Source organism: Eleutherodactylus coqui, chromosome 4 (assembly GCF_035609145.1).
Source record: "Eleutherodactylus coqui strain aEleCoq1 chromosome 4, aEleCoq1.hap1, whole genome shotgun sequence".
Classification (NCBI taxonomy): Eukaryota; Metazoa; Chordata; class Amphibia; order Anura; family Eleutherodactylidae; genus Eleutherodactylus; species Eleutherodactylus coqui.
Window position 1 is genome coordinate 244227187 of NC_089840.1, and position 22237 is coordinate 244249423.

The 22237-nt window shown below is 42.0% G+C and overlaps 1 protein-coding gene across 2 annotated transcripts in view; it reads left to right on the forward strand.

Annotated features, from left to right (window-relative positions):
* Window positions 1–5024: 5024 nt before the first annotated feature.
* LGI1 (leucine rich glioma inactivated 1) overlaps window positions 5025–22237 on the forward strand; it is a 73485-nt gene continuing 56272 nt past the window's right edge. For both annotated transcript variants that reach the window (XM_066600975.1, XM_066600976.1), the window contains exons 1-2: window positions 5025–5521; window positions 5734–5805. In XM_066600975.1, coding sequence (XP_066457072.1) covers window positions 5322–5521; window positions 5734–5805 — 272 coding nt within the window. In that variant the 5' untranslated portion in view covers window positions 5025–5321. The remainder of the gene's footprint in view (window positions 5522–5733; window positions 5806–22237) is intronic.

The window sequence follows — 22237 nt, forward strand, 5'->3', positions numbered from 1 at the left end:
AATTGCCCTTAGCGAGTATGCTCGCTCATCTCTAGTGATAAATGTTTCTAATGGTAAAACCCCTATTTAGTTTTATCCCACATTAAACAGCTCATTGAAAGAACATTCCCAGAAATATCTTTCTTCTGTTTCTCAGTATTATTGAACATGTACTATGGCCAGTTTGAACAACAGTGACAGCCAATATGGACTAAAATATGGATGGCTGTATCTATGTAATGAATGTTCACCAGATGATTGTTTATTCAGTGGTTGTTCAATTAGTAACATACTTCTATCTAATGTGTACGGCCAGCTTTAGTTCTAGTTATCCCTTGTAGAGTTATTCTAGATTACAGTGGGAGATCCAAGTAGATGGTGTTTACTGCACTTGGCGCAGGCAAGTGTTTCACATAGTGCTTCAACCTGTCAAGGTCATTGTGAGATTAGGAAATCAGATGCCTGTGTACTCAGGAGGAAGGGATGTTAATAGTAGCAACCACCCTCCGAGAGCAGTGATCTGAAATCCCCAGCTGCTGCAGCATCTGTTACTGCGGTTCTCAACTTGGCCATTTTAGTAAATCTATAGTCTAAAGTTTCGGGCGCCTGAATGTATTTCCTAATATCACTTTACACTCGTGTTTTCATATGAATTCTTTACAGTAGTTAATGTCCATGTCTTGGATTGAAACCAGTAATTTTTTTAAGTAGTAGCTCAGCACAAAAAAAATTTACTGCACGGCATATAGGTTTTTTTTTTACAATGGTGACGGATGTACAATATATGCAAATTTCGGCACATACAATGTAAACAGAACCCAAGCTGTATTTTTCATTTCTGGATTTTTGGGACTTTGTGTTCCCTGCATGTCAGGTCTGCTGTGGATTTTCTGTGTGAAATTTCTGCACTTCTAGTAGTCGTAAAGTCAACATGCTATGGAAAAAAAATCCACACAACGTCTGCAACAGAATTTACCTGCGGTGCAGATTTGAAATCCACAATGTGTTAATTAACGCTGTAGATTTTCACCACAGGTTTCAGCATTTGAAATGCAAATTGGCAGCCTTTCTCCAACTAAATCCATAACAGAAAATAATGCATGTTTTGGTGTGGTTTTGAAGCAGCAGATTACCTGCTGCAGGAAATTCACAGCAGACTCACCACATGGGAATTTACCCTTAGGGTATATTTGCATATGGCAAACTTGTTGGAGTCATTTCTACACATATCCCCAATCATCATTAAAGGGGTACTCCCATCTCGGCCAGTCACGGAGATGACCACACCCCTCACAGTGACCCAGAGTACCCCAGCCAAGTGAGTTGTGTTATGCCGTTTCCCCAACTTCCATAGAAGGGAATTATGGAAACGTCATAACACAGTGAACTACGCTACTTCCATAACTTGGGAGCTGAGCTATGCCGTTTCAGTAACTTTCATGCACTTCTATGGGAGTCACAAAAACAAGGTATGACAACCCACTTGATGGTTTCCATGCTCCCACTCATGACTTAAAAATCTGACTTAGAAATACCCCTTTAAAATGCTGTATTGCACGTTGTGTGTTGCCAATAGAGACAGACCAGGTGACTACTTTGGGGTCCATAGGGTAGGTGAACTGGCACTAAATGGCCATGTCCTGCCCTCTAGTCCTCGCTCCCGGATTGTAATCCACCATTAAATAATCTTCATACTCACACAGTCACACTGCTGAGCCTGATGCCGGATGAGGTGCTCTGCGTATTCCAAGATTCCTCCCCCAGTCTCCTGCGTGATGTACTCAGACAGCTAGAGAGGACAAAGCACTATGGGCGGCATCAGGCTTAGCAGTGTTACTGTTCAGTGGCTGTTACTAAGTGGGACCACAAAAGGGGATAGTGTTACTAAGTAGGGCTACAGAGAGGGCACTGTTACTTTGTTGGATTCCAGAGGGGGCATTATTATTTTGTAGGGGCACAAAGGGGGTACTGTTACTTGTGGAGCCACAGAAGGGGCACTAGTATTATTGGAGCACTGAGAGGGGCATTACAGGTAGTGGCAGGATAAGGAGAGTTTGCAAAGATGAGTTGTGGCTGAAAGATGTCTTCATGACAGTCTAGGCCCAGATGAAGAAGAAAAGCAGATCTCACCAAACGGAGAAGATACCACCTGTGATCACTGGAGGTAACTGCACTGTAATCACTATTCCTGTGTAGAACTGGTATCTGACTATCATTTGGTGACTGCAATTTATAGAGGTATACTAGAACTGAGCCATTATAGCTAAGCCTGCTGTATTATAATTGCTGTTCTTATTTCCTTTGGGGTTTAAGAGACTTAGCTTATGGTACCGTAGGGAAGTTATCGGTTCCCTTTAAACTGAAAGCTAGATTTGCATTATGCTGCCAGCAGAGAATGCAAAATGTCATTTGGCAGAAGACACTGTGTCATTTCCAAATTGCACAATTGCATTATTAATCAGAATTTTCCAGAAATAGATCTAGTTGTAAAACTTCTTTAAGATTTAAACTGTATGTGATATTTAAGTAAGGCCTCATGCGCGTGATTGTATTATGGGTCCATGTTATTGTAGCTGGCAATGGGCCCATACCATCTGCCTCTAATCTTATACAGTGACATTATATGTTTGGAACATAATGAATCCTTCACATACATTTTATGGTTGTTTTATTGGCCAACGAGTTCGTTATACATGTCCCTTTTGTTTTCTGGGGTAAACTTTATAAGAACGACCCAATGTGCTACTTTTGTATCTAATGTGTTTAGTCAGTCTAATGAGAGATGTTCAGACTTTACTTTTGTCACAGCCTACCTCCATGGTCATTATGGTCCTAGGAGCCAAAGTATATAGGTGTACATTAGTGACTTTCACTTGACTAATCAATTACATATACTGTGTGGTTCAACAGTAACCAATATAGCCAGTAGAGGGCTCTCTAACTGTATCTGCATGGAAAGGATGCCTCAAGTTCTTAATTAGGCGGCACCTGACGAGGTTTGGTAAAAGGGAGGTGATTCCTTCAGCTTTGAGTTTGAGGCTCCTGTGTGTGAACCCAGACGTTGTGAGAGGAGAAACTCCCAGGACTGCAGCCCAACACTGGGTAAATAGACTGTGTTATGGCATTAGGCCAAATAGAGAGGGCCAAAGTTGATGTGCAGTGAGTGACCAGATGGTCAGGGTTTAGTTTGTGTACCAGTTAAAGTGTGAAATACTGTGAACTGTTGCTTAGAGTAATAAAACTGGCATGTGCTAGGCTTAAAGAAGTTTCCGGTGTAACCGTGTGCTCCTGAGAGTGGCGCCAACCATCTTGGATGGAGAAGATGTCGATCTTAGTAGTGACTAATCCTCTAGTGTCACAACTATAAAAGATTAACAGAGTAGAGAAGAACATCTTGTTCGAAGAGGTGAAAACTTTTACACTTAGGAAACAGAATACCAATAGCAGACTAAGGGTTGATTCAGTTTTTGTTCTGTTTTTGGAGCAGAGAGGCAGAATTAAATGGATTTGTTTTTACCACCATTGATATCTATAGGGTTTTTAAAAATTGAAGGCAAGCAAAAAGCTTTCCTTTCGCTTGCATTCCATTATTTTTGTACTTTTTGAAAGGAACTAATTTTGCTACAGACTGTTCATGGTTCTTTTACACGGCTGACTTCTTGTAACCAGAGCTGATTGACACAGATGTCAATCAGCACTTGTTTCACTATCTTTTACAAGGGGTGATAATGATCTATCGCCGATTAGCGAGTATTTTCATGCTTGCATAAACAAGCTAATCAGCCAACGAATGAGTCTTTGTCCGTTAATTGGCTGATCGTTGGTACCTTCCTTTACACGGCCCAATGATCAGGTGAACAAGCATTCTGAGGAATTATGATCTGGAAACGAACAAGCTTGCATAGATGAAGCATGGTGTGACTATTCATTCTGAAGAACATTCTGGCCCCATAATCAACCCATGTAAAAGGACCGTAAATCGCTGACCGCTACTGAGCAAATTGCTTGGGGAGGTTGTTAATGCTTCTCAATGAAGACAGTTAGCAGGATATGGGGACTTATTTTCAGCTACTACTTTATGGGGAAAAGTCTGCAAATTAACTTATGCAAGCAAAACCAGAGACTGCCCCAGAAGAGAGACCAATTGGATGATAGACTACTTCAGCGTTCTCGACCATCATCTGTACAGGGCAGTTTATTGGTTGGCTAGATGAGATGCCTTAGATGCAGCTCAGGGGTTACTAGTTCTCATTGAAGATGCCCAGCTAGGGTATGGAGGCATCATCAACCAATGCTCCATGGGAAAAAAGTATGCAAATTGACTTATGCTAGCCAAACCAGCGACCCCCTACTCTGTACCGGTGAGATGCAAGAACTCCAAAACAGCAATCTGTCTACAGTTAGGGCACTCTCCCTTTTGGGGGAGTCTCTGGTTTGTCTGACATAAGCCAATTTGCATACCAATCAAAATGCAAAGCAACTTTGGCTGAAGCTTCAATATTACTTTGTTGAACCCATTTTCCTTTGGCACTATTTTAAGATCTTGCGTTAAATTGCATATCTCCTCCACTACAACGAGTTGATGAGCTTTACTTTTCTCAATCAGAAACAAGTCTCACATTTCTGTTTATAAAGGAAAGGTAAATGCCCCGCGGCTAATTTCTTACACCAGCAATTTACTAAAAGCTTTTGCTTATCTTCGGTCAATAACGGTATCTGGTTGTCTCCGATGGTAGTAGGCTGCAGAGTGATGAGCCAGTTAAAAGATGTCTTAATGCTTGGTTATACGTTAGGATGGCTATAAATTGCTTCCCTATTCAAGCCTCAGCTACGTACATTGCTTTCTTGATGTCCTATCATACGCGAAATACTGTCCCCATAGGATTTAACACTGGAAGGATCCAGTGCAAATGATAAATTCCCTCCCCTCCTCGAAGCCCCAGCAAGACATAATGCTGTACTATTTTTGGTTCCCAAGGAAAGGGCCTCCCTTTGAAAGCAGCAGGCTGTGCATTTTCTAAATGACATCACTTGGCATTCTACTGCTGTGCGAGCCTGATATTTACATGGCAATGCATGTATCCCTTGTTCTCGCCCTTATTGCGAGGCAGTGGGATATTCCCCATCGCAGAGCACAGCACTAGTCTTTCCTCTGCACACAACACACACACACTGCATACAGATAAAGCTGCAGGTTCCTCAAAGCAACCCAGTGGTTGAGAAGAAGAAGACAGCCCTTGGGACGAGCCGAGACCCTCGTGTTGGCCTTACAAAAGACCACAGCTGCTGTTCATGGTTTGGGATATCCGTCTTACTGGCTGCAGTCAGAAATTACTTGGAGGATGGAGAATGGCACTAGGCTACATAGAAGATTTGCTCTTTTCATTTGCATTTCAGTGGTTTTTCTATTGATAAATGAGATTGAAGGGAGAAAACCAAGCAAGTCAAAATGCCCAACCTGGTGCACCTGTACCAAAGACAATGCCTTATGTGAAAACGCCAAGACTATTCCTCGTACCTTCCTGCCTGATGTTATCTCACTGTAAGGGCTGTAAGCATTTTCTTCTTACTGTACTGTGTATTATACTGTCCATACTGCCTTGTAGATCACATTACAATTGTGCCTTTTTATGATACATTTTATCAGATCATAGCCTTCCGTAGAATTGACCGTGCATTTGCTATTCTTTACTGTTATTGTCTCTCTGCGCTTGTTTTACATTTTCATGTTTATTATATATGTGTTTTTTGCAGGTCCTTTGTCAGGTCGGAATTTACAGAAATCCCAGAAGGAAGCTTTTCGCATATCCCGTCTCTGCAGCTCCTGTAAGCATTGGTTTTATTTCATATGTCTTGAGGCTACTTGTGTGTTAAGAGCGTACGTTATCATTCCGGTTAATGCTGTCACCTGTTTAATGTGCACTCCGTTGTATGTAGGAAATTGGATTACTGCAAAGTGACCGAGACCTTGTGTTCTTCTTTAATTGAAAGCACATATAATTACATAGAGTGCACTGGATACCCGGTGTTCTGCAGATCTCCAGACTAGGAAGGAGGTGCTGGGAGATGGAGTATTTTAGCTGCTGATTGCGAGAGAGTCTGAGCAATGCAGCAAACATACATGCTGCCGAGATGCTGTGCCCAAAGCTCGGTCATTTCTTCTGACAGTATGTAGACCTCTAAAGAGGTTCCCTTGTCTTGTCTTGCAGTTTCTTAGAGAATTTAAGTCAATTTTCACATTTCTTCCTAATGTTATTAGAATTTCTGGTAGTCGAAAATAGAAGTGTCAGGACGACATCATGTATCATCATACAATCTGGTTGCTTTTGATTAAATTGACATGCAATTGACATGTTCTGCCCATAACACATTCATGTCTTCTGACAATATGTAGGCACTGTAGACCTCTATAATGAGTCTCTCCTCATGCAGCTTTTAGATCATTTAAACAATTTGTACCTAATTTTATCAGAATTTCAGATAATCGGATATAGAAGACACAGGAAGACATCATATATAATTGTACAATCTGGTTGCTTTTGATAAAATTGATAGTTTAGAATATTGTGTATTTTCTACAGATATTGCAATAGAGAAAAGCAATTGATTGACCCCGTTGGTGTGTTGGTATGGTATGTGGTTACGGTGTCACTCTGAATAGATATCCATGCCACTTGGCAATTCAGTGTGACCCATGATATAGTAGGCTGGTGCATAGGTCAACCATATTACAGTCCATAGCAGGACTATCATGAATAATTTCACATTCTGCCAGGGGGATTTAGAAACATATTGTATAGTATTTAGCCCGCATCAAGAAAAATACATTGATATAAACCATAGATGGAAGTAGTAGCTGAATGAACTAGAATTCAAGGCTAATTCAAATTGTAACACTTCATTTTTTTCCTGCTGTAGCACTGGGGGCTTTGATGGTATAGAGCTAAACTTTATGGGCATCTGTTGTTTTTATCCTAACTATGACATGCAGGCAGTCCATTGTCTTGACCACATACATTAATACTTATTTAAGGAAACTGTAAAAATACAGAAAAAAAGCTATCTTGAGGTTCATGAGGTTTTTGACGGTTGTTATGTACTGAGGACCATTAAGGTGCAGATTGATGTCTAACTGGGTAATGCCTTGACGATGACCACATCAGCAGTAGGCAAACCTGGTCAGATTGCAGGAGTTGGTAGACCCATGATGATGTGCATAAAGGGGTTGTACCAAAATCAACTTTTATCACCTATTCATTGGGGGTCTGAGACCCCCACTGATCCCAAGAATGGTGGTCCCATTTCTTCCTTCTCTCCTCGCTATGGGCTCGCTGCATCCTCTACAGCGAAGAGGAGGAGATTGAATGGAGTAGTAGTTGAGTATGCATGGTTCTGCTCTATTCATTTCAATAGGACTGCCTAAGATAGCTGAACACTTGCACTTGACTATCTCCGATCATGCATGTGCGACCACCACTCCATTCAATCTTCACGTCACTGTGGGTACAGTTGGTGCAGCGAACCTGCATTGAGGAGGAGAGAGGGTCACAAGACCTCCATTCTTGATATCTGTGGGGTCTCAGTGGTGATAACCCCCATCGTTCAGACTTTTCTCTTCTATCCTATGGATAGATAATAAAAGTTGATTTTGGTACAACCACTTTAATAATTTGTTATGCTTATCAAGCTAATGGTGGTCTTATCAAGCTAACGGTGATAACATATCCTGTGCGTAGGCGATTAATGAATTTTGTGAGCTGACCCCTTTAAGATGGACAATTTAACTCTATGGATGCTAAAAGTTATTCTGAACTTGGAAAGCAACACACTGTCCTTATGTGCCACACATGGTTATAGAGATAGAAGATCATGTAAGAAATGAATTGATATATCCACTCATAGGGAAAAATCATAAAGTTAATGGGGTTGTCTCACCAAGACAATCTCTTTAAATGCCTATTATGGCAAATGGACATCATAAAAGGAGGTTACCCACTGAAGACATTTCTTAATAAGCTGAAGAAGACAGCCAACTGGCCTGTACATGTATCACACTGAAATTGATTTCTGACGTTAGAATGACTGCGAAAGGGGTTGTCTTCGTGAGGCAACCATACACCAATTTGGCTTCCATCGGGTTGGATTGAGTTCCCAAAGGTCAGGGTGGTGGTCCTCTGGAGATAAAAAGCTAATATACTGTAGGAGTGAGGGGATTATTATAAATATACAGTTCCACATGTTCCTGACAGTATATTAGACTCATAAAACTTTAGTAAGAATTAAAGGGTTTTTTCAGAAAAACCTTTGATGACCTATCTGCAGAATAAGTCATCAATAATAAATGGGTAGGGATCCATTACTCGGGATCCTCACCAATCAGCTGATGGAAGTGACAACGGCATTTGGGTGAGCGCCAATACCCGGCACAGTGCTGTACATTGTATAGTGTCCGTGCCTGGTATTGCAGATCAATCCTTCAAATGGGACTGAGAGGATCTCGGGCCATATAACCAATAAGTGGGATGTCACAGGCTTGAGAAAAGGACACACCACTCACCCAAGTGCCGTGGCCTCTTCAGTCAGCTGATCGTCAGGCATTTCAAGTGGTGTATTACCACCGATCAACTACTGATGACCTACCTGAGGATGGGTCATCAATAATTTAGTTTCCTTTAAACTACATTCAAACCAACTTAAAGGGGTTTAGACAACTGCTGTTCATATGCTCTATCATGGCTCTATGAGTCGAAACACATAGTTGCTCAATAAGAGCAACATCGGTTCTGGCGGATTTGAGCCATCCTTAGATAAATGGTCGCTCTTCTAATATTACAGGCCATAATGAAATGCTACGTTTCACCTGCAGAGGAAATGTCTGACTGGCCATGGCTTCCAGTAGCAAATCAGCTCTTTACTAGGGGCCACATTCTGAAAGGGGTTGTCTCTGATTAGACAACCCATTTAGAGTAAACATATAGATGTCAACACCCTTTTATGATTCTAATTAGGTTTAAGATTTTGTATTTAATAGTGTACTTTTACACCTGTGCTGGGGATTTTTCCTACTCCATTTGGGGAGCAGAAAAGAGGAATCCCTGTGGCCGAACGGTTGGATGGCACTGAACGATAGAATGGAACAGCACCAGGAGGACCCCATTGACTATAATGGGGCTCGCCCTCTTTCCACTCAGCTGGCCGGCTTTGGAATGGAAGAAAAAGCGCTACGTGCAGCACTTTTTTTGTGGTTCTTGCAGTTGCATCTGTGACGGAACCTCCAACCGGAGGTTCCGACGCAGCTGTGAAACTAGCCTTTTTATCTTGCATGTTTATTGCCGTTGGAGCTCCATTTTTCTGATACAGACCTCCAAGTGCATTGACCTTTTCTAACCTTTTCTCTGCACATGGAACCAATTGAAACGACATAATGCTTTTTAAGTGGATGAATAAACTGCATGTTGGAAGGATCCAGAAGATATACTAACATCACTTTACAGCAATTATAGACTGATACTTGAGGAATAATACTAAGAACAATTAAATAATCACTAAAAAAAACAAACTTTCATGTCTTCAGAACTCTACACCAGGGCCTGCATAGGATTTGCTGCAAATTTTGCCCATCTGAAGGGGTGAAATCTACAGTGAAAATCAACAGCATATATTGACATGATGCATGACAGTGTATGCGCTATGTCTGAACATACCCTATACGACTGCTACCTGTGGGTTTATGTTGGAAAATGTTTGTAAGCAAAAACTAGGAGTAGAACATTAAGACAAAGATTTGGTTTGCACAGTGTAAATCTGATATATATTGTGGCATTATACTAGACCCCCATCCATGACCTTGCGTTTGGGCCACCCCATTTCCATCTAGCCATACATACAACCCCACTGAGGATGGGTGTCTCATAGGCAGCTTGGATGGCCGCTATTGTTGACTTCATGGACATTGTACTAGACCTCCATCCATGGCCTTGCGTTTGGGCCACCCCCTTCCCACCTAGCCATACATACCACCCCATGGAGTATGGGTGTTTCAAGTGCTGCCGATCAGCTTGAGGATTGGCAATAAGGTTGGGGCTGTACATTGGTCGTGCGACATCAAGTCTCAAAAAAGTCACGTGATCGGAAAACTTTTACAAGTCATCTGTAGTTTGGCTTTAAGAATAACCAAATTGCAGACAGATTGCAGGCAAGTTGCAGTCGCTCACAACTTACATTGCAGTTTATGATGGCAAAGTCACATGAGACAACTGTAATGTCACATTAGGTCGCAGATCACAACATGACTCCATTGACAATCATTAAATGTAATTTCAGAGTACAACACTGCGATCTTCGTGTTGCCCAACCAAAGTCGCCGTTTAGCCTTATTGAATGCAGCTAATCTGTGTTGGATACTCAGGCGGCTTTTTTGTGCTTATTTTCCCAAACTTTTCTTTATGCATGGAAACTTTCCTTAGCACTTGAAGAGAAACCCTATTTATATGCAGGAGATGCGGATTTTCATTGGATTGGACATGAGTTTCGAAATCCATGCCAAACTTAACAAGCATGAACTTAGCCTCCTTAGGCAACTTTCAGACAAGCATGTTGAATTTCATCCGTAATACGGATCCATATTATGGACATCTTACAGATGACATTACAATCATATGTCATCAGTATGTCATTAGTATTTGCCTTCATATTGGTTTTATTTTTAATTGGACAAATAGTGATCCAGATTTGCCCAATAAAAATGCAATACAAAGGCAAAAACAGAAAAAAATCAGTCATGCTGCGTTTTTAAAAATTGGCTGTGAAAAATACAGCGATGTGAATAGATACATACATTTATATTATTACAATATCTCTCAACTCTCTAAGGAGGGAAATAAAGGTAAAGCAGATGATCCAGGGATTCTTCCTATTTTACACTGTGCAGAAAGCACTGCAGAACCGCGGTTGCTAGCATATAATGGTTCCAATCTCCACACAATGCAGATTTCCATCCGGAAGGAAGTGCTAAATAAAAGGATCACACATAGTGCAGAATATTCCAGACTTGATTTAGCATAAATTTATTATTCCTACTCAGAAATATGAATTAATGTCGGTAGTGTGAAGCCTGTTTTTCTGAAATGCCTTTTAGTTCACATTTCTGAGTAGAATTAACCCCTTAGGACCCAAGTGTATGTCATGACTGGAGGGCGCTTAATGCAACAAGACATAAACTTACTTAAGTGAGCCGCACCATCCCGCCGTCCTGTGACTAACAGCCTGCAACATCGTGGATCGATGAGAACATCAATCCCTGCTCTTAACCCCTTACAAACCATAATCTATGTACATTGCTGCATGTAAAGGGTTCACAGAGGGAGAGCACTTCCTCCGTGACGTTATCAGCACTCCGCGATGTAGTCAGGGAGGGCTGATGGGTTACCATAGCCAGTGCATGGTGTCCGGGCCTGCCATGGCCTTTGATTGCTACTGTGCTAAGTTCAAATCTGCTACAGGGACATGAAAAAATGTAAAATAAACATAGTGTAAAAAAAAAAAAAAACTTTTTTTTTCGCACTTCTCCCTGTTTGTATAAAAAAAAGTAAAAAACAGAGACGAAATGCTTACTTTGTTCATTTTGCCTCTCAAAAAAATCCAATAAAATTAATCAAAAAAGCCGTATGTACCCCAAAATGGCATCAACAAAAAATCTATGGGGGGTGCACAAATGCGCACGCAATATGCCAGGAGATGCGCAATATGCTGCACAATTCTGCTGGAAAAAGAACACCTATGGAATCAGAGGTGTAACTTGAAGCTCCTGGGCCCCAATGCAAAACCTGTAACAGCGCCCCCAACTATAATGCTTTATTCATAGTACTGGGCTCCCTATATGGAGAAGAGAGGCTTTATGGGCCCCCTAAGGCTCCTGGGCCCGGGTGCGACCGCATCCCCTGCATCCTCTATAGTTACACCAGTGAATGGAATTAATTAGACTAAATAGGAGCCCTTAATCAGAGTGGATGAAGTCAGTAATAGGGCTGTGCAGTGTATGATCAGGTCTGTGAAAACTGCCACCCTAGCTGCACCCCGCCAACACCTGGGGGCTCTCGGTTTGAGATGCACTGGTCTCCACTAGTGATATTTATGTGGGTGCATTCAGTCTTATTGGTTCTGTGCCATGATGTTTTCAGTATTTTACAGCAGACTGCCTCGGTTTTTAATAGGTTTTAGGCTGTCAGTTTTGTAAGGGAAGAATGTTTTTCACCAGAAACTGCAAGAAAAACTTTAGGAAGCTCTGTGTGATTTTGCAGCACTTTTTGACCACGTGGCACTCTGCTAGCGCAAATATATTCTGGTAGTTTCTGCATAGAAAACGTGTAAAAGAGAAGGGGGTGAATGAAAGCTTCTCGTAATCAATTTTACGCTCCATTTCCTCAAAAAAGGTGGATCTACAGCTGGCTAAAGTTTTGGGAAGTCAAGTGGGCACTTCCTAAAACTGGATGTATTCCGTAGGCAGTTCCCAAAACTATGTGTATATAGGCTTTATAAAAAGGAAAAAAAGAGAACAAAGCAAAAAACCATAAAATCATTAAATGAAACATTATTATAACAAATAACCTAGGCTTTGTTCACATCCATGTCGTGGCTTCTGTCATAGACAAAAACCACAACGCTGTGCTGAATCCATCACATAACGGACAAGTATGCCCAATGGGCTCCGCTGACTTACAATGGGCTCCGTTGGGTCCTACACTATTCTTCCCATCAAATATGATGGAATTAGCACCAGAGGTTCCGACACAGATGTGAACAGAGGCTGGATAATTACAGTGGTGAAATCCTGCAGAGTTGTGTGTGTATAAAGTTGCATAAGAACGCTGTCATTATCATCTGTGAAAATGGGCAAGAATCGGACATACTGGGATTTTTCCACATGGATCATCAGTTGTGTGAACAATCGTATGCGTGTCTTTCGTACGCAGACAGCAGAGAAGTGAGAATTACGCCTCTGTGAGTAAGGCCTCAAGCGATCTTTGCACGGAGCAATTAATCGTTCAGAGAGTCGCTCAGAAAAGTCGCTGAAGCGCACAGAGCTATTTGAAAGCTTTTACACAGAGCAATATTGTTCATTAGTTAGCCGATGTATCATTCATAGGGGGATCTCCATGCAAATTCTTAAAAGGGTTGTCAGAGTTAAGGAAAACCCTGCCAGCGGGTTGCCTTGAAATAAAAAAATCATTGGTTACTCACCTCTCCCCGCTCTCCTACTCATCCCCCACCGCCGGCTCTGGTCTCTACTGTCTGTTTACAGGCACTTGTGACGTCCCATAAACCTTCTGTAGCAGCCAATGACAGTGCTCAGCCATGATCGCTGATAGCTGTCATTGGCTGCTGCAACTTGTTTGTAGATGGGCTCAGCATTTAAACTGACATCACAGCGGAGATCAGAGCCGGTGGACAAACGGGGGATCAGGGAGAGGTGAGTAACCACTGATTTTGACAGGAGATTCTCTTAATGCAGACAACCCTGTTAAGCAAGTCATTTAAATATAAACAACTGGGACGTTACACTAGGCGACTTTTAAATCAACCAGTGATTATTTTTAGGTGAGCTGAAACGAAGTGACCAGTAAGTGATTTATCTCTTGTCATCCTGTTGGTGGCTGCGGTTATACAATATAACAACTGTCATTCGCTAAACATAGAGCTAGTTTTTAAAATGAATTAAACTTGCCCTAATAGCTAGACATACTGTATATTTTCTTCTAAATATACCTACCGCAGTGAAATCTCTTGCAAATGATGAACCAGAATTGCATTGAAAAGTGGTCTTCTAGGATAGTGGTTTTCTAAAAGAGGTGGTCTTTTGGAGATGGTTCACTATATATGTAACTAGTTATGTAAGTATTACAATGTTACTGCAGTAAACGGAGTATCTATTATTGATTCTGAAAATCCTGAAAACAACTTTTTGGGGATATCACAACAAATGTGTACTGCATGACTTCACACAACAATTACTGAAGTGACAGACGACAAGTGTAGCCTTAGGGAATGGTTGTAAAGCTGGCAACCAACGTAACATAAGTCTGGCAAACTATCACTTGGTCAACAGCTATCTCTCCATTTTATTATAGGTCACATTCAATACTATGCAAAAGTTTTAGGCAGGTGTGGAGAAAATGCTGTTACATCCGCGCTGAGCGTTAATGCACCACACCCAGCATGCATGCAAGGCAGTGTTCACATGGGACAAACAAACTCCAGAAAGTCCCACGTAAAACACCAAAACAATCACTCAACACAAGCAAGGGGAAAAGATGGGGAATCTAGCCCTAACAGCCGAAGGGGGGGAAATACCCTTGCCTAAAGTGGGGCAAGCATCCCAACAAGGACGACCCCACGTCCTGAACCTAGGCCACCTGTACTAACCCTGGGTAGAGACAGGTAATATCAATAATCAGAAGGTAACAACAAATGGTAGCAGGAACAACACTAAGATATATATTAATACACCAACTACTTAACTTGATCTGGATGGCAGCACCTAGGGAAAAAGGACTAGACCAACTTCACCCAAGAGAAAATGATGATCAGCAACTTCTGAGAGCAGGTGTAGAAATATAGCCCTTAAGAGCAGAAAATTCACCTGGAGTGAAGCACAGCCCTCTGTAATAGTAGCTTTCTCATTGCATGGCACTGTCATACAGCCCTCTGCAATATTTCAGTGGATAGTCAGTGAATGCACCTTCACAACAGGGAGAAGGCTAGAGGAGGAGTGCTCTGCAGTAGCTTGGAGAACAATACAAGTGTAGAAAGCAAACAATCAGAAATCTTTAATGAAAACCAACTACAAGAAGTCTTCATTTCCAAAAACACAATGGAGCAAATTTACAAAATGGTTTATAGCAATTTCAGGATTCAAAAAAGATGCAAATTTTTGCACAAGCAGGTATTTACAAAAAAATTGTGACTTTTCTTCTCTCTGCACTTTTTGAAAAAGTGGGCAGGGCTTGTCGGGAGGTGGCAGAGCTGCCCCGGATCAACAGATTTATGTTTAATTTATGCTCAGGTCGGACCTGGCATACATTTCTCAGAAGGCACACGGAGCTGCCGGGGATCGGCTGAATACATGAAGAGGCGTGTGCCTCTTCATGTATTCAGCGCACCATGCAATGGGGGAAATCATAATAAGCAAAGGCCGGGCTTAGTAAATTTCCTGCATTAATTACAATAATGAGTGCAAAGCTGTACATAGCCTTTAACTCCTTGGGTTAAACAATTTCCTTAGTACCCTCAAACATGCAGTTCCAGGCATTGTCAGAAGTAAATCTCCGTGTGCAGCCTGTTGTAGCTTAAGGATAACATCTCGATTGTGCTGTAAATTTCCTAACATTTAGAGGCGGTTGCTAGGCAGCCGCCGAGGTGATTAGAAAGCACAGCATGAAACAGCAAGAAGAACCTCTACAGCAGCGAGAACAAGGGATGACTTCAGACGCGTCCTAGATCCCTGGAAATATGCATTATTAGATACATGTCCTTCCAGTACTCACTCATTGTGAATCAAAGACCCAACACCCCAAACTTACGTTTAGAAAGATTGAATGAAATTAGTAGGTAGATGAAGATATTGAACCGCCATGAAGGCCCTTTTTCCTATGTAAGTTTGGCCAGTGCAATCTACATAGACTGGTTTCCAGGGAAGAGCCGCCTAGCAACCTCACAGAAAAGGCTATAGTTGTCAGGTACTTAGTCTAACAGAGAGGAAAGGCAATAACTGATTTTCTGTTGCTGCTTCCACATCCCAGATAGCAATGTTTTTGATAAATAGGGGCTTCGATGAATAAAACATATAATGGTATGACATGTCCTAGAACATATATATATATATATATATATATATATTATATATATTTTTTATAAGTTGGAGCCTGTACATTTCCTCCAACTCTGACTCCATCAAAATTGGGACTCCAACTCCACAACCCCGCTTCGCACAATCAATGCTAAAAGGGGGTTTCTAGAGTAGAAAAAAAACATATTTTAATACAGTATTAGAACCCTCATCTATTAGCTAGATTAGCGAGGCGCTACAAATGGCATCTCTCAATCTAGAGAACGTAACACATCCATGCTATATATGGTTGGCCTACTGATTTTAATGACTAATGTGCAATGCTTCATTTTCCCTGTTGTAGCGCTGCAGAAAAATGTAACACTTTTTGCCTGGTACCTCCACAGAGCATGCTGTCCAGTGTATATCTTGTGTCATGTATGCAGTCCTTTAACAGCTGTTTGAGGGTGCATACTGCTGCATGAGATGTGAACGTGTTGCATATTTGGAAACCCAGATCCGGCATCTAAATGTGCCACTTGTAACACTTCAGTCCATTGACAACATGGAATGGAGTTTGTTGCTTATTGAGTAGGCGCTTGCTTGGGTAGATGTGGGGGTGGTTGCTAGTATAGGAGTGCAGGATGATCAGGCAGCTAGCTGGGTGAAAGTTAGATAAAAGGGTAGAGGGAAAAGATCCAGGGAGGCTAGTCCTGAACTGGCACACCTCAATAAGTTTGCAAAGTTGTCAAATGAGAAAAATGCAATTACAAGATTTGCACTGCTGCAGCATGACATGCCTTCTGACCGCCAGGGGGATGTCTGCTCCAGTAAGAAGAGGAATAGTAGTGCAGGGCAGGATAGACAGGTTCAGGTAGTGGGAGACTCAATTATTAGTGGGATAGACAGGGCAATCTGCCACAAAGCCCGGGATTGTTGAAAGGTGTGTTGTCTTCCTGGCACTCGAGTTTGACACATTACAGATCCAGTTGATAGATTACTGTGAGGGTCTGGTGAGGATCCAGTGTTTATGGTGCACATTGGCATGTATTAAAGGTAAGAGGCTCCTTAAAACAATTTTCCAGGAACTAGGATACAAGCTTAGGGCAAGGATCTCCAACATAGTATTTTTTGAAATACTACCTGTACCATGTACCACACCAGAAAGGAAGCGTGAGATTAGGGAGGTAAACAAGTCTCTCAAGAGATGATGTATGAAAGTGGGGTTTGCATTGCTACAGAACTGAGTTGACTTAGCTGTTGGCTACAGGTTCTACCATAGGAATGGACAGCATCGCAATGGGGAGAGTGCAGCTGTGCTGGGGGAAAAAAGGCTAGACGTTTGTAGGGGAAGGTTTATCTAGGGACTGGGGGGAGAAGGCAACCAGGGAGATAGAAGGGAAGACAGTATAGACAATGATCTGGAATGAAGTAATGAGAATAGGTGTGGAGCGGTGGGATGGGTTAGTATAGTTATAGCAGGACAGTTAATAGGGATACAATTGAAATAAAAAAGAACCAAAACTTTTTAAATTGTATGGTTACTGGAATTTATAATGCCTCAGGAAACCTATGACATAGTGGGAATAACGGAGAGCTTGCTGGACAAAAGCTGTGACTGGGTGGTGAAATTACAGGGTTATAGTCTGTTCAGAAGGGATGATAAAAATGAAAAGGAGAAAGCATTTGTCTTTACATAAAATCCTGTTTTATGCCCACACTACAGGAAGATATATGTGAGGGAGATGAATATGTGGAATCTCTATGGATAGAAATACATGGAGGTAAAAACAATAAAATCCTGATAGGGATTTACTATAGGCCACCAAATATAACAGAAGCCACTGAAAATCTATTACTAAGGCAAATAAATGAAGCAGCAAATCACAATGACTTTAACTATCCAGATATAAACTGGGAAGCTGAAACCTGCGGATCTCATGAAGGTAGTAAGTTTCTGTCAACAACTAAAGATAATTACCTCATCCAACTTGTACAGGACCTGACTGGAAGTACAGCCATTTTGGACTTCATATTAACCAAAAGACCTGACAGAATAACAGAGGGGGTGGAAGGTTGGGGACACCCGGGATATAGTGACAATAATATGAGAAATTTCCACTTGTCTTTTAATAGGGAGTCTTATCGGGAAGATACAGAAATACTAAACTTTAGGAAGGCAAAGTTTGATCTGCTTAGAGATGTCCTTAATCTTATTAATTGGGACAATGTCTTCAAAAATTAAGAGTATAGAAAATAAATGTGAAATGTTTAAAAAACATCTTAAATACTTTACTGTAACCTATTCATGCCATACAGGAGTAAAAGGGTTAGGAGTAGGAGAAAACCAATGTGGAAAATGAGGTTTAACACTGGATAGCGGATAAGTGTCTGATTGATAAGGATCCAATGACTGGGACCCTCACCAATCATGCTAACAGGGGTTTACTAGTATGATGGAAGCAGCAGTTGCTTGCTGCTTCATTCATCTCTGTAGGACTGCTGAACTGCCGTTGGCAATATCCAGCAACCCCATAGAGGTAAATGGCCCAGCAGTGTACATGCTTCACTGCCAATCCATTCATACACAGGGGGGACATGGAATCGCCATTTCCAATATCAGTGGGGTCTCCAGCAGTTAGACTCTCACCAACCAGACTCCTGTCCTTTATCCTGCAGATAGGAGATAAGTTAAATCTTGGCATGACCCCTTTAAGTTTAAATCTGCACTGACATTGTAGAGCCAGCAGAGAAGAGAAAAGTCACTCTTTGTTTGTTTTCCTCATGAAGCATGGATGACATGGTTACTGTCTCTTATCATTTCTCTTCGGATGAACAAATTACTTCAAAGCACGAACCAAAAACAATGGTAAATTTAGTTCAGATTTTGCTAATAAAACATTACTGCCTTATATGAACATCTTGGGTCTGAATGAAAGAAGCTACCTGTTTAATGGGACCCGTTCTATACAGAGCAGCCTGCTGACACTGCACAGCTGGGCTTTGTATAACCTCTGTGTACAGTCTATCCAGAATAATAATGGTCCGTAGTGATACTACAGGTAGGTCAGACTAAAACGCAGCTACATAGCAACTACCCAGCAACCAATCATGTTGTATCAAGGTAATCATATAGCTGTTTGAATTTTACGGAGTATTTCTTTCTAAAAAAGTTAAATTAAATTAAAGAGTAACAGCACTTTTTACAAACTTTTGACATGTCAGAGCAACATGTTGAGTTTTGATCATTGGTTGTCCCGTTGCTGAGACCCCCGCTGATCTGCTGTGTCCCTTCAGCTGTCCTTCTTGCCTCTTGGCTCCTCTCGGCTGCTAAAGACAGACTTCTACAGATCTATAGATTTCTGTGCATCCATCTTCAGCTGCCAGCAAACAGCAAAGACAGTCGAAGGGGAACAGCATCGGAGTGAATGTTGCAGCTTGCTTGTTTTAGCAATCAGGCGGGTATTAGCATCCAGACCCCCACTGATTAAAACTTTTGACACATTGCTCTTATGTATCAAAAGTTTTTTAAAAGGTGCTGTTGCTTTCTAAGGTTGGCATTCCTGCTGTTTCATGGGTGGTCACCCACCTTGCTCATACTCCTCAATGATAAACATAGCGAGTAGGAATGATGTGTGCATCAAAGTCACAGCTTGGAAGAACTCCATTAGAATTCTACCTTGTAAATTTCTCATGTGTGGTGTCAATATCACTTATAATATTCTGCATTATATATTTAAATATATATTTTTTAAATCAGGGGTGCACAACCTGCGTCCTGGAGCCACATGCAGCCTGCAATGCCATTCTGTGTTGTCCCAATCATCTAGACACAGACATGCCTATCTGTGATTGCTCACATGTAGCATGCATCAGAGAAGAGTGGCACACAGCTTAGCATTAGGGACGGGCAAGTATCAAATGGGTTACCTAAAATTGATGTGACCTTTGTGCAGGCTGTGGGAACAGTAACCTACACGAACGTAACCTATTTAAGGTTGGAAGTATACATTCAAAATCAGACAGCATTCACACCAAACATAAAAACAAATGTGCACGCAACAAAGGGAAACAGGGACATAAGATCCTACACCAAACCAGATAGCCAAAATACTTACCAATTGTACTAACACAACAAGCAGATGGAAATATAAATAAGTACAAGGTATTAGTTAGTATTTTGGCCAAAGTACGTAAGCTCATAAGCCATGTCAAGGGTCTTGTAAGTCCCTACACTATCAAGAAAACTAAACCCAGGAAAGGGAACTCCAACTACAAGCGGGGTGATCATCCCAATAAGAATTGCCCCACACTGGTACCTAGGGAATACCTGTCTCAATTCAGATCCAAATAGATAGGAACACCAACACAAGACATAATACACACCGGGTGTCTGCACTCCTACAGACACTGGGAATTCCTACCTACAAACATGCACTGAGCAAGACCTTGTTTACACCAACTATCTGCACACCTATAAACAAACACTGAACAAGTCATAATACAAACCAAGTGTCAGCACACCAACAAACAGACACTGAACAAGTTATTGCCCAAACCAAGTGTCTGCTCACCAACTAAGACACTGAACAATACATTGTTCACACCAGATGTCAACACATTTGCAGACATACACTGAACAAGATATTGCAGTTGTGCAGACACCTGGTGTGAACAGACATACACTGAACAAGACATTGTTCACACCAGGTGTCTATACACCTGCAGACACAGGGAAATCCCACCCAGAATGTCATACATGCATATATACACCAAAACAAGACATAGTTTAAACATCCACACCCACACACATAAGGGGCAGAGCTTCAGACATCACTCACTTGGCAGAGAAGGGACAAGGTGTCAGACATCATCCATTTGAAAGCATAAAGGACATCCAATGCCTGGAACCACACCTGACAGAAGAGTAAGGGAGCAGGGGCCCACAGAACATGTGAGGTGAATCAGGTGTCCAGACCATCTTCAGGGAGAGTGCGGAAGACCGACTCCAAATGCCAGCATTCTGAGAGGGAAGGATGAGGAATAAAGACCAGCACCATCTAATAAGAGGGGCTGGTATTTATACATACAGATACATGGTGATTGGCTGGCTGGAGAGCTCCATGCCATCAGCCAGCCAAATCAACCACACCTGCAGCAGTATGCTCATGGAAACCCATAGAACTACAGGTCCCAGGAGCACAACATGATAATTGATTTTTATCATTCATCCATAGAGTAGATCATAAAAGTCTTATCATTGGGGACTCGCCAACGATCTCAAGAATGAGGGGTCTCATGTTCCCCTCTACAGATGAGCGAACGTACTCGTCCGAGCTTGATACTCGTTCGAGTATTAGCGTGTTCGAGATGCTCGTTACTCGAGACGAGTACCACGCGATGTTCGAGTTACTTTCACTTTCATCTCTGAGACGTTAGCGCGCTTTTCTGGCCAATAGAAAGACAGGGAAGGCATTACAACTTCCCCCTGCGACGTTCAAGCCCTATACCACCCCCCTGCAGTGAGTGGCTGGCGAGATCAGGTGTCACCCGAGTATATAAATCGGCCCCTCCCGCGGCTCGCCACAGATGCATTCTGACAGAGAACAGGGACAGTGCTGCTGGTGCCGGAGCTGCTATAGGGAGAGCGTTAGGAGTTATTTTAGGCTTCAAGAACCCCAACAGTCCGTCTTAGGGCCACATCTAACCGTGTGCAGTAGTGTGGAGGCTGCTTTTTGCAGTGTTGCACATTTTTTTTTTTTATATATATCGGCAGTAATTTTACATTGTCCAGGGCCAGTAGTGGTGAGGCAGGGACAGAAGACATATTTAGTGTATATGGGCAGTGGGCCTTTCCAAAAACATTTGGGAAAAAAAATCTATTTGGGCTGCCTGTGACCGTCCTCAGTGTACTGGGTCTCTGCTGGGGGTAGTTGTCCTAATTCATACGCAGCCAGCTAAGTGTTACAGCAGGCTTGCGCAAAATTCTTTTCTGCCTCTGTGTTGCCTCTTACATAACTGCTGTATTCCTGTCCACAAGTGTACTGGGTCTCTGCTGGGGGTAGTTGTCCTAATTCATACGCAGCCAGCTAAGTGTTACATCAGGCTTGCGCAAAATTCTTTTCTGCCTCTGTGTTGCCTCTTACATCACCGCTGTATTCCTGTCCACAAGTGTACTGGGTCTCTGCTGGGGGTAGTTGTCCTAATTCATACACAGCCAGCTAAGTGTTACAGCAGGCTTGCGCAAAATTCTCTTCTACCTCTGTGTTGCCTCTTACATCACCGCTGTATTCCTGTCCACAAGTGTACTGGGTCTCTGCTGGGGGTAGTTGTCCTAATTCATACGCAGCCAGCTAAGTGTTACAGCAGGCTTGCGCAAAATTCTTTTCTGCCTCTGTGTTGCCTCTTACATCACCGCTGTATTCCTGTCCACAA